Here is a 14,356-nt window from a genome sequence, read left to right as displayed (position 1 = left end):
TGAAACTTTATAAAGTATGAACAAAAACTTAAGAAAACCATTTCTTAAATGAAGAAGCATCTTAAAGTTGGGAAGCAGAGATTTTGGTGGGGTTGTGAAGGAAAACCCACACAGGTGGAGAGAAAACATATCTGTCTGTCTAACTCCAGTCCCTTCTCATGCCTTGCTTTGCCTCATGCTGGCTCTCTCTGTGTGAGTTTGGGGAAGACCTGTCATCTTATTGGGATATTCTGGAATCTCTTGCTAGTTTCCATAAGACGTAGCAGAGGTGAAATAGTAGCCGAGTACTTTTCTAGATGAGCCATAATTGGCAGAGGAAGGCCAATGTGTTTGCAGCCATGGGTGCTCATATTGCCCAAGCCACCCAGGATGTGCCAGTGATGACCAGAGGAGCTGGCTGTTGTCCCCATTGTGTAGTGAGGAAACCATGGCTTTGCCCAAGGTTATGAGTCCCTCAGGGATTAGACTGAGAGTTGAACCTTGACTAGTGAAGCACCAAAGCCCAGGTTCTTTTCTATCGTATCACACGACTCTTCTCTCTCCCGTTTAGTCAGTCTAGATTTAGTCTCCTGGAGCGGGAAGAAGTGACTCGACCGCTCTGAGTTTTCCGTTTAACAACACCCCTTCCCAGACCCCAACAGAGTAGGATAAAGAAATCTGCCACTCCACAGGGGCCTAATGAAAATGTGCACTTCAAAAAGTTCCTTCTGTCAGAGTTACTACTGCACATGTCCGGTTCAAAGTAGGGATTCTACCCCCTGGGGGACAAAAATGAGAGCTCTCATTACCTTTTTTATCAAGTTGTCTTCCAATTGCAAGCTGTTGGAATCAGGTGGGTAAAGAACGCTTGGGGCTATACAAACGGATAAATTATAAGCTGTCATCTGATTGGATGAGGAATGTTGCTCAATGTTGTATAGCACTCCAAAAAGGTATCGCAAGAGAACAACATTTGCTCTTGGCAGCTGGGCTAAAAGCCTAAGGTCAGAAAAACACACTTTTAAATTAGGCAAGTGATTCCACTTAGGAGGCTGGCAAAACTGAGACAGGGAAAAGGGTATATCCTTGTATATCTAGCACACAACCCGCTGTAGCAGAGTTCCAGGCATGAATGTAGACAAAATTGGTGCACTGAATTCAGTTCCTGAGCCAGATAAACACTTCTCTGATTAGTTAAATGTTTGACAGACTTTTAAGGTCATAGCCCTGGCAGTTGATGCTCTTGCATGTGTCTTGAACCAGGGAATTTCGTCTACAAGTTGCATGGATCCAGAAGGGGTCAAACGGCCAAGGAGTCCACATTAATAAGATCAGGAGAAGAACAATAATAGCCCTAAAGCATGCCTCTATTCTGAAGCTGGGCCCCATGGGCGTGAAGAATTGAAACTCTTTGGCGTTGGTCATGATTATAGTGTGCAAAGCTGCAAAACGTAAGCCAATGTTTTCCTGATAGTATGTTGGCTGTATTTTGGAGATGTGATCAGAGTAGTGTAATTAGTGCATCATTACCTCTGGGCTGCAGTTATCTTCTCCTCTTTGTTGCCTTGATCAATAACACCGAGCCATTTGTCATAGAGATCAGATAAAAATATGCTTCCTTTGATATTTCTAAGAAAATCCTTAGGGAGATAAAAAAAAATATATATATATAATAGAAAATATGTAGTGGAAATATTCCAGAGAAAATATGTAGTTAAAAAATTCAGTTCAGCCCCCACTTCCTTCAAAGATACCCAAACTGCGACCCACACGGAGCTCGGCTCTGATTCTCCATTGACTTGCACACGCAGGAGCAGGTGCTTGGATTTTCTCCCGCTAAAACTTAGAGGCATAAAAGCAGAGCTTAGGCTGTGGTGGAAATGAAGATAAAGCTCCCTTCTATCATCTGGAACTTATTTTTTGTGTGTGCTTTTTTTGCAAAGTACCACAAACTGACAGGGTCTGGCTATAGACCATCCTAAATCCTATTAGCTTCTTGGACAGAAATACACATACCCATGTTGCTTGTTTTAGACACAGTGCTAGCTCTTCATTCTAGCAAGAAAAGGCCTGAAAGAATCAAAACACGAACAGGTGGGCTCTTGCAAACATATTAGGAAAGAACTAGGTCTTCTCACTCGGGGTATGTGTGCTCCCTAAAAGAAAGCTACTCTCACAATTGCTTCATTCTTCCTTTTCTTAACTGTCTAAAAGTTGAGAGTCTAATGGCAGACTCACTGTGGTCCTGAGGATAGATTCATTTCTAGTTTAGGACAAATGTCCAGTTAGTTTGCCATGATATTATCAAGGCCAAGGTTGCAGAGTCTGATTCTCCACCAAGATCCGTCAACTTCAGGAAGAGAAAACTTTAGAAATGTCTAAGCACTCTCCCCACAAGTGCTCACCCTCTTCCTAGTCAGTGCTTATAACACGGAATCAGGAAAGAACCTCCTAACTCTTGCTAGAAAATCGATTCCATGTGTGCACCTTACAGAGGGCAACACTCATCTTGCTACCTCGTGTATCATCATTCTTCTCTCCTGTCTCCTGATGCCTATATGTGTATTACTACGGGATATCACTATGGCCCCACGTAGGAGTGGTTACCTAAGTCATTTCTGGACCTTGCTATTTATCACATCTTCGAACATTAACGGGGGACAAGGGAAGACCAAATGTGACTGAGATTCTAAGACTGTAGTCATTACTACGTTAACATAGGTTTGTTCAGAGCTGTTCATAAGTGCCAAGGTGGATGGATTAAATTATTTCCCTGTTCTATTTCTTTTGGAAAGTTTGCCTTCATTAGGAGGGTGGTGAGGATGTTTGCATGAGTAAACAGTCTGTATGTATTGGTGTGTATTTTGAAATTTATTATCATGACTGGTAGTCATTTCAGTATTAGTATTTTGCATGGAGTCTTCAGGAGTCAAGGTGGGGAGGGCGGTGTGTAGTGAAAACAGAAAGTATTTCTAACACATGGGGCTTTTAACTCCTCTAGTAGCTTCCTTAAATTTTTATTTTGTCAAGCGTTTTTCAGCTTGTCAGGTTCTTAAACTATTATGCCCGTTATGGTTCTTGAGCAGTCATGATGAAGGACACCAATCATAGGTTCAGTTACTTGTGTGTGGATGATGGTAGAACCTTCCCTACCTTTAAGACGGATGCGACCACATGAACAGATTCGCTGTACGGGTTCACTTTGACCCCAGAATTTAGTTTCTCCTTTAGGACATGGCAGGATTTTATATTGGCTGAGTTTCTGAATATGCCTTCTGTGAGGGGCCCTTTTTGATTAATAAAGGAAAGCATAACCTGTAGGAAGAAAAGAAACGTATATGGCATCTCATATACACAAACGCAGAGCACAAGCTTGCCTCCGTTTTGAAAGCGGAGGGGAATGTAATGGTACACTGTTTTAGAGTGGGAAGGACTAAAGTCAATTTAGATTGTTTTTTTTTTTCAGTGTCTCTATATACTTTCTACCCAAATATCCATTTTACAGTCATACACTGAAACATTTTAAATACTTCTTTTAATCAGATTTTCCTTTCCATTGAGTTTCCACTTTTAAATCAAACTTCTCCGCTTCAAGGCCTTTGCGGAATCACCGTCTGTTTCCTACTTTACCATTCTTTTCTCATTATTCCCTTACATAGATGCTCTTCCCCAAGTCTGGAAGGCTATTTAGGGAATACTCATTTCCCATTTGTTTATTTCTCTTTAAGTGACTGTATACTCCATTCCTACTTGTTCTATTTCCATCCCTCTTTTAAAGTCAGGCTCAGAAACTCTCTTCTCTTTCTCTGATTACCCTCCCTTCTCATGACTCTTTCATTGTCTTTTGCTCTATCTTCATGTCCTCTCTCTGCTGTGTAGAGTCTTAATAAGGGCTGGACTCAGGGAATCCAATGGATCTGAAGTCTATTATGCCACTTATCTATTGTGTGAGCTGGGGCACATACATCCTGTACTGAGGCTTTTCTGATTCGGTTTGGCAGTGCGGAGGATGATAATCCTAGCTAGCCCCTAAATTTGCTGTGATGCAAGGAACTGGGGTACTAGCTAGCAGGTAACAAAGTACCTAATATGATACATTTCTTCATAGCTAGCAGAACGTTCCCTACATACCGTACAGTGCTTGCAGAGATACCGAATACTCAGTGAATGTCCACACTGACAATTCACTACAGCGGTTTGAGATAACACAGGCCAAACTCTGTGGCTTTCATTTGACATACTCTGTTAGGATTAACAGATTCCTATTTGCCAGAGGATGAGTCTATGCTCGTGTCAGATGTTTACAATTGTTAGACTGAGTAGACTCCGCTGAAGGAGACTTGAGACTCATGTGAGTTCAGCAACGCAATGAAGGGAGAGTGTGCAGATGAGGTGGACTCTCAGAGACTCACAGACACAGAGTCCATTTTGACTGATCTGAACAGGCCTCGGTGGGTCTTTGTGGAAACAAGACACAAGTGGAATGGACAAGAATGTCTTTTCCTGTTGTATTTGCCTCATGACTCTGCTGGACCTAAGTCAGATTCTGTTCGTTGAAATAACAGTAACAGAGCTTCTCTGCCAAAGCCAGGGACTATGTAATGACTTCTCCATTTGGGGATAGATTTGGATGAGGACGCTTGGCCTTTCAGAGTTTCCCCTCTCAGGAGGGCTACAGAAGACCAAAAGGAGATGACCTACCAGAATTGGGAAGGGCAGGTGGTCTTTATCACACACATCCATGAGGGAAACTCCAAAGAGCTGTCCTGGCTTTGCGGAAGGTGGGGCTGTGCACCGGTTGTGCTGGCAAGTGCTGAAGCCCCACCAAAAGGCCCTGTCTCTGAAAGAACGGCTTGTCACAGTCTTGCAATCGGAGTCTAAGGAAGAAGAGAGAGTACTAGTAGTAGTAGTAGTTGTTTAATATGCTGAAACTTCTTTTTCCTTTTTTTTTTCAGATTTTATTTATATTTTGACAGAGGGAGAGAGACAGCGAGAGAGGGAACACAAGCAGGGGGAGGGGGAGAGGGAGAAGTAGGCTTCCCTCGGAGCAGAGAGCTCGATGCGGGGTTCGATCCCAGGACCCCGGGATCATGACCTGAGCTGAAGGCAGACGCTTAATGACTGAGCTACCCATGTGCCCCAGGCTCATCTTAATTCCTGATAACTTGTATTTTCCTAAGGATTTCCTCAAAGCAATGTGGTAAGCATCATAAAACCAAGAAATGTCAGAAATATGGAGGGATTGATGATACGTGTCTCCAGGTTCTGAATCGAAAGTCTACCTTCTAAGGTGGACTGCTGCCAGGTAGCTGTGATTAGCTAGGCTCAAATCGTACTAGCTCTAGTCTCAAGGGCACTTCTCCTAGTCCTATTAATGGCTTTTTTTTGGATTCCATCCATCATCTTATTTAGTCTTTACCACAATTCTAAGATTTAGACATTACTTTTATCCACATTTTAGAGATGAATAAACTGATGCTGAGCTGGAATAACTGGCCAAGGTAATATAGCCGGTAAATGGGGGCACAGGAATTTACACTCTGTAGAGGTAGTTTGACATCAAGTCAAGTCCTTTTCTCTCAATGATGCCAGTTCTTTTCAACCCGTTTCAAAGGGCACTAGAATCCTGTGGTGCCTCAAGAGCCCCTGAGCCAAAAGAGGAGGGAGGGGAAGAAAGGCCACTTGCTCTGGCTTCAAACCGAGCACATCTTATATATATAAATATATATATTATGATTATATATTTATATAGTATAAGTATCTAATTATATATTATATATATATAAATACATATATATGTATGATGTTATATATATATACATATATATAGAGAGAGAGAGCACCCATTTAGAATTTTGTTAGAAAAAATTCCCAAACACTGTAGCATACCATGATGAGTCCTAATGCCCTTATGATCTACACTAGAAACTTCTTAAAGTCAGAGACCTCATCTTATCCTTTCTTTGGTGTCACAACAGTGTGGAACCTCCCTTGACCTGTGAGCCAGCCTTCGGAAGAAGGAGCCCATGGAAATCCTTGCCCTGGCGATGCGCTGGCCTCCAGAACAGCTCTGTCTAAACATCTCCCATGACCCCTGGCAACCTTGCTGTCTGCTTCTCACTAAAGTCAATTAAATTACTCCCGGTACCTGCAGCCTTCTCGCTTTTACCACGACTCATTGAGTTCTCGCCCAAGAGGGAAGTGATGTCTTTTCCAAATATCCTGAGGCAATTTTCAATGAGAAAGTGTACAAGACAAATCTGTAACACAAAAAGACAAGAATGGGGTGCTCTTTTCCATAGGGTATAGTTATAAATCACATTTTGTATATAGACCTTGGATCTAAGAAAAAATGTGAAGGACTTCTCAGAAAAATTCAGAGTTGATAAAAGTATGTAGAAACCAGGGGCGCCTGGGTGGCTCAGTCGGTTAAGCGTCTGCGTTCGGCTCAGGTCATAATCCCAGGGTGCTGGGATCAGCCCTACATCGCGCTCCCTGCTCAGCGGGAAGCCTGCTTCTCCCTCTCCCACTCCGCCTGCTTGTGTTCCCTCTCTCGCTGTGTCTCTCTCTGTCAAGTAAATAAATAAAAATTAAAAAAAAAAAAACAAAAAAAACCCCCCAAAACACATAGAAACCAGAGTTCTCTCAGAAATAACTTAGAAAGAGTGATACTTTCCCGTGTACTTTGGGTACACATTTTAAAATACTGCTCATCTGTGGGCTAAAGTTATAATGCGTGGCCTAGTTCAAGAGCTAACATTTTGGGATCAATGGTTACGTCTTTAAGCCTAGGATAAATTTCGGGGCCCCTCAGTTGGGAGTCTGACTCTTGATTTTGGCGCAGATCACGATGTCATGGTGGTGAGATCCAGCCCCACATGGAGCCAACTTTGGGCTCCGTGCTCAGCGGGGAATCGGCTTGGGCTTCTCCCTCTCCCTCTCCCTCTTCTTCTACCCCTGCCCCGCTCACGCTCTCTCTTTCCCTTTCTCAAATAAATACGTATCAAAAAATAAATAAAAATAGGATAATTTTCAAAGTAGCCTACCTTATTAAAGTTTACTTATTTTTTGTTTTTAAATTTTGTTTCCAGTTTTATTGAGCTGTAACTGATGTATACCATCTTATGGAACTTAATAAAGTATGAACAAAAACTTAAGAAAACCATTTCTTAAATGAGGAAGTCTCTTAAAGTTCGAAGCAGAGATTTTGGTGCAGTTGTGAGGGAAAACCCACACAGCTGGAGAGAAAACGTATCTGTCTGACTAACTTCAGTCCCTTCTCATGCATTGCTTTGCCTCATACTGGCTCTCTCTGGGTGAGCTTGGGGAAGACCTGTCATCTTATTAGGATATTCTGGAATCTGGGCGCCTGGGTGGCTCAGTTGGTTAAGCGACTGCCTTCAGCTCAGGCCATGATCCTGGAGTCCCTGGATCGAGTCCCGTATTGGGCTCCTTGCTCAGAAAGGGGCCTGCTTCTCCCTCTGCATGTGTTCTCTCTCTTACAAATAAATAAAAAAAAAAACCTTAAAAAAAAAAAAAAGGATATTCTGGAATCTCTTCCTAGTTTCCGTATGACGTCACACAGGTGAAATAGTAGCCGAGTACTTTTCTAAGATGAGCCACAATTGGCAGAGGAAGGCCAATGTGTTTGGAGACATGGGTGCTCATATTGCCCAATCCACCTAGGATGTGCCAGTGATGACCGGAGCAGCTGGCTGTTGTCGCCATTGTGTAGTGAGGAAACCATGGCTTTGCCCAAAGATATGAGTCCCTCAGGGATTAGGCTGAGAGTTAAACCTTGACTGGTGAAGCTCCAAAGCCCAGGTTCTTTTCTATCGTATCACATGACTCTTCTCTCTCTCGTTTAGTCAGTCTAGGTTTAGTCTCCTGGAGCGGGAAGAAGTGACTCGACCACTCTGAGTTTCCCGTTTTATAACACCCCCTCCCAGACCCCACCAGAGCAGGATAAAGAACTCTGACACTCCACAGGGGCCTAATGAAAATGTGCACTTCACCAAGTTCCATCCATCAGAGTTACTACTGCACATGTCCAGTTCAAAGTAGGGATTCTACCCCTGGGGGACAAAAATGAGAGCTCTCATTACCTTTTTTATCAAGCTGTCTTCCAATTCCAAGCTGTTGGAATCAGGTGGGTAAAGAATGCTTGGGGCTATACAAACGGATAAATTATAAGCTGTCATCTGATTGGATGAGGAATGTTGCTCAATGTTGTATAGCACTCCAAAAAGGTATCGCAAGAGAACAACATTTGCTCTTGGCAGCTGGGCTAAAAGCCTAAGGTCAGAAAAACACACTTTTAAATTAGGCAAGTGATTCCACTTAGGAGGTTGGAAAAACTGAGACAGGGAAAAGGATACATCCTTGTATATCTAGCACACAACCCGCTGTAGCAGAGTTCCAGGCATGAATGTAGACAAAACTGGTGCACTGAATTCAGTTCCTGAGCCAGATAAACACTTCTCTGGTTAGTTAAATGTCTGACAGACTTTTAAGGTCATAGCCCTGGCAGTTGTTGCTCTTGATCTGCTTGGACCAGGGAATTTTGTCTACCAGTTTCAAGGATCCACAAGGTGTACAACGGCCAAGGACTCCACACTAATAAGATCAGGAGAAGAACAATCATAGCCCTAAAGTGTGCCTCTATTCTGAAGCTGGCCCCCATGGGCGTGAAGAATTGAAACTCTTTGGCGTTGGTCATGATTATAGTGTGCAAAGCTGCAAAACGTAAGCCAATGTTTTCCTGATAGTATGTTGGGTGTATTTTGGAGATGTGACCAGAGTAGAGTAATTAGTGCATCGTTACCTCCGGGCTGCAGTTATCATCGCCTCTTTGTTGCCTTGATCAGTAACACCAAGCCATTTGTCATAGAGATCAGATAAAAATATACTTCCCGGGATATTTTCAAGAAAGTCCTTAGGGAGATAAAAAAATATGTGTATATATTATAGAAAATATGTATTGGAAATTTTCCAAAGAAAATATGTAGTTAAAAAATTCAGTTCAGCCCCCACTTCCTTCACAGATACCCAAACTGCGACCCACACGGAGCTTGGCTCTGACTCTCCATTGACTTGCACACGCAGGGGCAGGTGCTTGGATTTTCTCCCGCTAAAACTTAGAGGCATAAAAGCAGAGCTTAGGCTGTGGTGGAAATGAAGATAAAGCTCCCTTCTATCATCTGGAGCTTATTTTTTGTGTGTGCTTATTTGCAAAGTACCACAAACTGACAGGGTCTGGCTATAGACCATCCGAAATCCTATTAGCTTCTTGGACAGAAATACACATACCCATGTTGCTTGTTTTAGACACAGTGCTAGCTCTTCATTCTAGCAAGAAAAGGCCTGAAACAATCAAAACACAAACAGGTGGGCTCTTGCACACATATTAGGAGAGAACTAAGTCTTCTCACTCGGGGTATGTATGCTCCCTGGAAGAAAGCTACTCTCACAATTGCTTCATTCTTCCTTTTCTTAACTGTCTAAAAGTAGAGAGTCTAATGGCAGACTCACTGTGGTCCTGAGGATAGATCCATTTCTAGTTTAGGCCAATTGTCCAGTTAGTTTGCCATGATATTATCAAGGCCAAGGTTGCAGAGTCTGATTCTCCACCAAGATCCGTCAACTTCAGGAAGAGAAAACTTTAGAAATGTCTAAGCACTCTCCCCACAAGTGCTCACCCTCTTCCTAGTCGGTGCTTATAACACGGAATCAGGAAAGAACCTCCTAACTCTTGCTAGAAAATCGATTCCATGTGTGCACCTTACAGAGGGCAACACTCATCTTGCTACCTCGTGTATCATCATTCTTCTCCTGTCTCCTGAGGCCTCTATGTATATTACTACTGGATATCACTATGGCCCCAGTGTAGGAGTGGTTACCGAAGTCATTTCTGGACTTTGCTATTTATCACATCTTCAAACATTAACGGGGGAAAAGGGAAGACCAAATGTGACTGAGATTCTACGACTGTAGTCATTACTACGTTAACATAGGGTTGTTCAGAGCTGTTCATAAGTGCCAAGGTGGATGGATTAAATTTTTTCCCTGTTCTATTTCTTTTGGAAAGTTTGCCTTCATTAGGAGGGTGGTGAGGATGTTTGCATGGGTAAAGAGTGTGTATGTATCAGTGCGAATTTTGAAATTTATTAACATGACTAGTAGTCATTTCAGTATTAGTATTTTGCATGGAGTCTTCAGGAGTCAAGGTGGGGAGGGTGGTGTGTAGTGAAAACAGAAAGTATTTCTAACATATGGGGCTTTTAACTCCTAAAGTAAGTTCCGTAAATTTTGATTTTGTCAAGCGTTTTTCAGCTTGTCAGGTTCTTTATCTATTATGCCCATTATGGTTCTTGAACAGTCATGACGAAGGACACCACTCATAGCCTCAGTTACTCGTGTGTGGATAATGCTAGAACCTTCCCTACCTTTAAGACGCATGTGACCACATGAACAGATTCGCTGTATGGGTTCACCTTGACCCCTGAATTTAGTTTCTCCTTTAGGACCATGCAGGATTTTATATTGCCTGATTTGCTGAATATGCCTTCTGTGAGAGGCCCTTTTTGATTAATAAAGGAAAGCATATCCTGTAGGAAGAAAAGACAAGTATATGGCATCTCGTATCCACAAAGGCAGAGCACAAGCTTGCCTCCATTTTGAAAGAGCACGGGAATGTAATGGTACACTGTTTAGAGTGGGAAGGACCAAAGTCAATTTAGATTGTTTTTTTTTTTTTTCAGTGTCTTTCTATATACTTTCGACCCATATATCCATTTTACAGTTATACACTGAAACATTTTAAACACTTCTTTTATTCAGATTTTCCTTTCCATTGTGTTTACACTTTTAAATCAAACTTCTCTGCTTTAAGGCCTTTGGGGAATCACCATCTGTTTCCTACTTTAGAATTTCTTTCTCATTATTCCCTACATAGATGCTCTATCCCAAGTATGGAAGTCTATTTAGGAAATACTCATTTCCCATTTGTTTATTTCTCTTTAAGTGACTGTATACTCCATTCCTACTTGTTCTATTTCCTTCCCTCTTTTAAAGTCAGGCTCAGAAACTCTCTTCTCCTTCTCTGATTACCCTTCCTTCTCATGAGTCTTTCATTGCCTTTTGCTCTATCTTCATGTCCTCTCTCTGCTGTGTAGAATCTTAATAAGGGCTGGACTCAGAGAATAAAATGGATCTGAAGTCTATTATGCTACTTATCTATTGTGGGAGCTGGGGCACATACATCCTGTACTGAGGCTTTTCTGATTCGGTTAGGCAGTGCGGAGGATGATAAAATTAGCTAGCCCCTAAATTTGCTGTGATGCAAGGACCTGGGGTAGTAGCTAGCAGGTAACATGCTAGCTAATATGATTCATTTCTTCATAGCTAGCAGAACGTTCCCCACATCCCATGCAGTGCTTGCAGAGACACCGAATACTCAGTGAATGTCCACACTGACAATTCACTACAGCAGTTTCAGATAACATAGGCCAAACTCTGTGGCTTTCGTTTGACATATTCTGTTAGGATTAACAGATTCCTATTTGCCAGAGGATGACTCTATGCTCGTGTCAGATGTTTGCAGTTGTTAGACAGAGTAGACTCCGCTGAAGGAGACTTGAGACTCATGTGAGTGCAGGAAGGCAATGAAGGGACAGTGTGAAGATGAGGTTGACCTTGAGAGACTCACATACACAGAGTCCATTTTGACTGTTCTGAACAGGCCTCGGTGGGTCTTTGTGGAAACAAGATACAAGTGGAATGCAGAATGACTTTTCCTGTTGTATTTGCCTCATGACTCTGCTGGACATAAGTCAGATTCTGTTCCTTGAAATAACACTAACAGAGCTTCTCAGCCAAAGCCAGGGGCTGTCTAGTGATTTCTCCATTTGGGGATAGATTTGGATGAGGACACGTGGCCTCTCAGAGTTTCCCCTCCTCAGGAGGGCTATAGAAGACCAAAAGGAGATGACCTACGAGAATTGGGAAGGGCAGCTTGTCTTTATAACACATATCCATGAGGGAAACTCCAAAGAGCTGTCCTGGCTTTGCGGAAGGTGGGGCTGTGCACTGGTTCTGCTGGCAAGTGCGGCAACCCCGACAAAAGGCCCTGGCTCTGAAAGAACGGCGTATCACAGTCTTCTGCCTGTAATCTAAGGAAGAAGTGAGATTAGTAGTAGTAGTTGTTGTTTAATACGCTGAACCTTCTTTTCCCTTTTTTTTTTTTTTTTTTTTTACAAATTTTATTTATATTTTGACAGAGGGAGAGAGACAGCGAGAGAGGGAACACAAGCAGGGGGAGGGGGAGAGGGAGAAGCAGGTTTCCCTTGGAGCAGGGAGCCCGATACGGGGCTCGATCCCAGGACCCCAGGATCATGACCTGAGCTGAAGGCAGACGCTTAATGACTGAGCCACCCAGGCGCCACAGACTCATCTTAATTCCTGATGACTTGTATTTTCTAAAGATTTCCTCAAAGCAATGTGGTAAGCATCATAAAACCAAGAAATGTCAGAAATATGGAGGGATTGATGATACGTGTCTCCAGGTTCTGAATCGAAAGTCTACCTTCCAAGGTGGACTGCTGCCAGGTTGCTGTGATTAGCTAGGCTCAAATCATACTAGCTCTAGTCTCAGGGGCACTTCTCCTAGTCCCATTAAAGGCTTTTTTTTTGGATTCCATCCATCATCTTATTTAGTCTTTACCACAATTCTAAGATTTAGACATTATTTTTATCCACATTTTAGAGATGAATAAACTGATGCTGAGCTGGAATAACTGGCCAAAGATAATATAGCTGGTAAATTGGGGGCACAGGAATTTACACTCTGGAGAGGTTGTTTGACATCAAGTCAAGTCCTTTTTTCTCAATGATGACAGTTCTTTTCAACCCGTTTCAAAGGGCACTGGAATCCTGTGGTGCCTCAAGAGCCCCTGAGCCAAAAGAGGAGGGAGGGGAAGAAAGGCCCCTTGCTCTGGCTTCAACCAGAGCCCATCTTATATACATAAATATATATATTATGATTATATATTTATATAGTGTAAGTATCTAATTATATATTATATATATATAACTACATACATATGCATGATGTTATATATATATATAGAGAGAGAGAGAGCACCGATTTAGAATTTTGTCAGAAAAAATTCCCAAACACTGTAGCATACCATGATGAGTCCTAATGCCCTTATAATCTACACTAGAAACTTCTTGAAGTCAGAGACCGCATCTTATCCTTTCTTTGGTCTCACAACAGTGTGGAACCTCCCTTGACCTGTGAGCCAGCCTTCGGGAGAAGGAGCCCATGGAAATCCTTGCCCTGGCGATGCTCTGGGCTCCAGAACAGCTCTGTCTAAGCATCTCCCATGACCCCTGGCAACCTTGCTGTCTGTTTCTCACTAAAGCCAATTAAATTACTCCCGGTACCTGCAGCCTTCTCGCTGTTACCAAGACTCATTGAGTTCTCGCCCAAGAGGGAAGTGATGTCTTCTCCAAATATCCTGAGGCAATTTTCAATGAGAAATTGTACAAGACAAATCTGTAACACAAAAAGACAGGAATGGGGTGCTCTTTTCCATAGGGTATAGTTATAAATCAGATTTTGTATACAAACCATGGATCTAAGAAAAAATGTGAAGGACTTCTCAGAAAAATTCAGAGTTGATAAAAATATGTAGAAACCAGGGGCGCCTGGGAGGGTCAGTCGGTTAAGCGTCTGCGTTCGGCTCAGGTCATAATCCCAGGGTGCTGGGATCAGCCCTACATCGGGCTCCCAGCTCAGCGGGAAGCCTGCTTCTCCCTCTCCCACTCCCCCTGCTTGTGGTCCCTCTCTCGCTGTGTCTCTCTCAGTCAAGTAAATAAATAAAAGCTTAAAAAAAAAAAAAAACAGAAACACATAGAAACCAGAGTTCTCTCAGAAATAACTTAGAGTGATACTTTCCCGTGTACTTTGGGTACACATTTTAAAATACTGCTCATCCGTGGGCTAAAGTTATAATGCATGGCGTAGTTTAAGAGCTAACATTTTGGGATCAGTGGTTACGTCTTTAAGCCTAGGATAAATTTCGGGGCTCCACAGTTGGGCGTCTGACTCCTGGTTTCGGCGCAGATCACGATGTCATGGTAGTGAGATCCAACCCCACATGGAGCTAACATTGGGCTCCGTGTTCAGCGGGGAATCGCCTTGGGCTTCTCCCTCTCCCTCTCCCTCTTCTTCTGCCCCTGCCCCGCTCACGCTCTCTCTTTCCCTTTCTCAAATAAATACATATCAAAAAATAAATAAGACGAGGATAATATTCAAAGTAGCCTACCTTATTAAAGTTTACTTATTTTTGTTTTTAAATTTTATTTCCAGTTT

At 42.6% G+C, this 14,356-nt stretch overlaps 1 protein-coding gene across 1 annotated transcript in view; it reads right to left on the bottom strand.

Moving 5' to 3' along the window:
* The window catches only part of LOC135363533 (uncharacterized), a 217,677-nt gene that overhangs the window by 19,779 nt on the left and 183,542 nt on the right, over positions 1 to 14,356 (bottom strand). The window contains exons 48-57 of the mRNA XM_064584015.1: positions 13,426 to 13,537; positions 11,974 to 12,149; positions 10,425 to 10,586; positions 8,804 to 8,913; positions 8,085 to 8,274; positions 6,128 to 6,239; positions 4,681 to 4,856; positions 3,133 to 3,294; positions 1,510 to 1,619; positions 789 to 978 (exon numbers count right to left, since the gene is read on the bottom strand). Of these exons, the coding sequence (XP_064440085.1) occupies positions 789 to 978; positions 1,510 to 1,619; positions 3,133 to 3,294; positions 4,681 to 4,856; positions 6,128 to 6,239; positions 8,085 to 8,274; positions 8,804 to 8,913; positions 10,425 to 10,586; positions 11,974 to 12,149; positions 13,426 to 13,537 (1,500 nt within the window). The remainder of the gene's footprint in view (positions 1 to 788; positions 979 to 1,509; positions 1,620 to 3,132; positions 3,295 to 4,680; positions 4,857 to 6,127; positions 6,240 to 8,084; positions 8,275 to 8,803; positions 8,914 to 10,424; positions 10,587 to 11,973; positions 12,150 to 13,425; positions 13,538 to 14,356) is intronic.

Source organism: Mirounga angustirostris, unplaced genomic scaffold (genome assembly GCF_029215605.1).
Source record: "Mirounga angustirostris isolate CCGP_5_RB_7025 unplaced genomic scaffold, mMirAng1.0.hap1 SCAF_2, whole genome shotgun sequence".
Lineage (NCBI taxonomy): Eukaryota > Metazoa > Chordata > Mammalia > Carnivora > Phocidae > Mirounga > Mirounga angustirostris.
The sequence above is the reverse complement of the archived record's forward strand: the minus strand, read 5'-3'. Positions and strand labels throughout refer to the sequence as shown.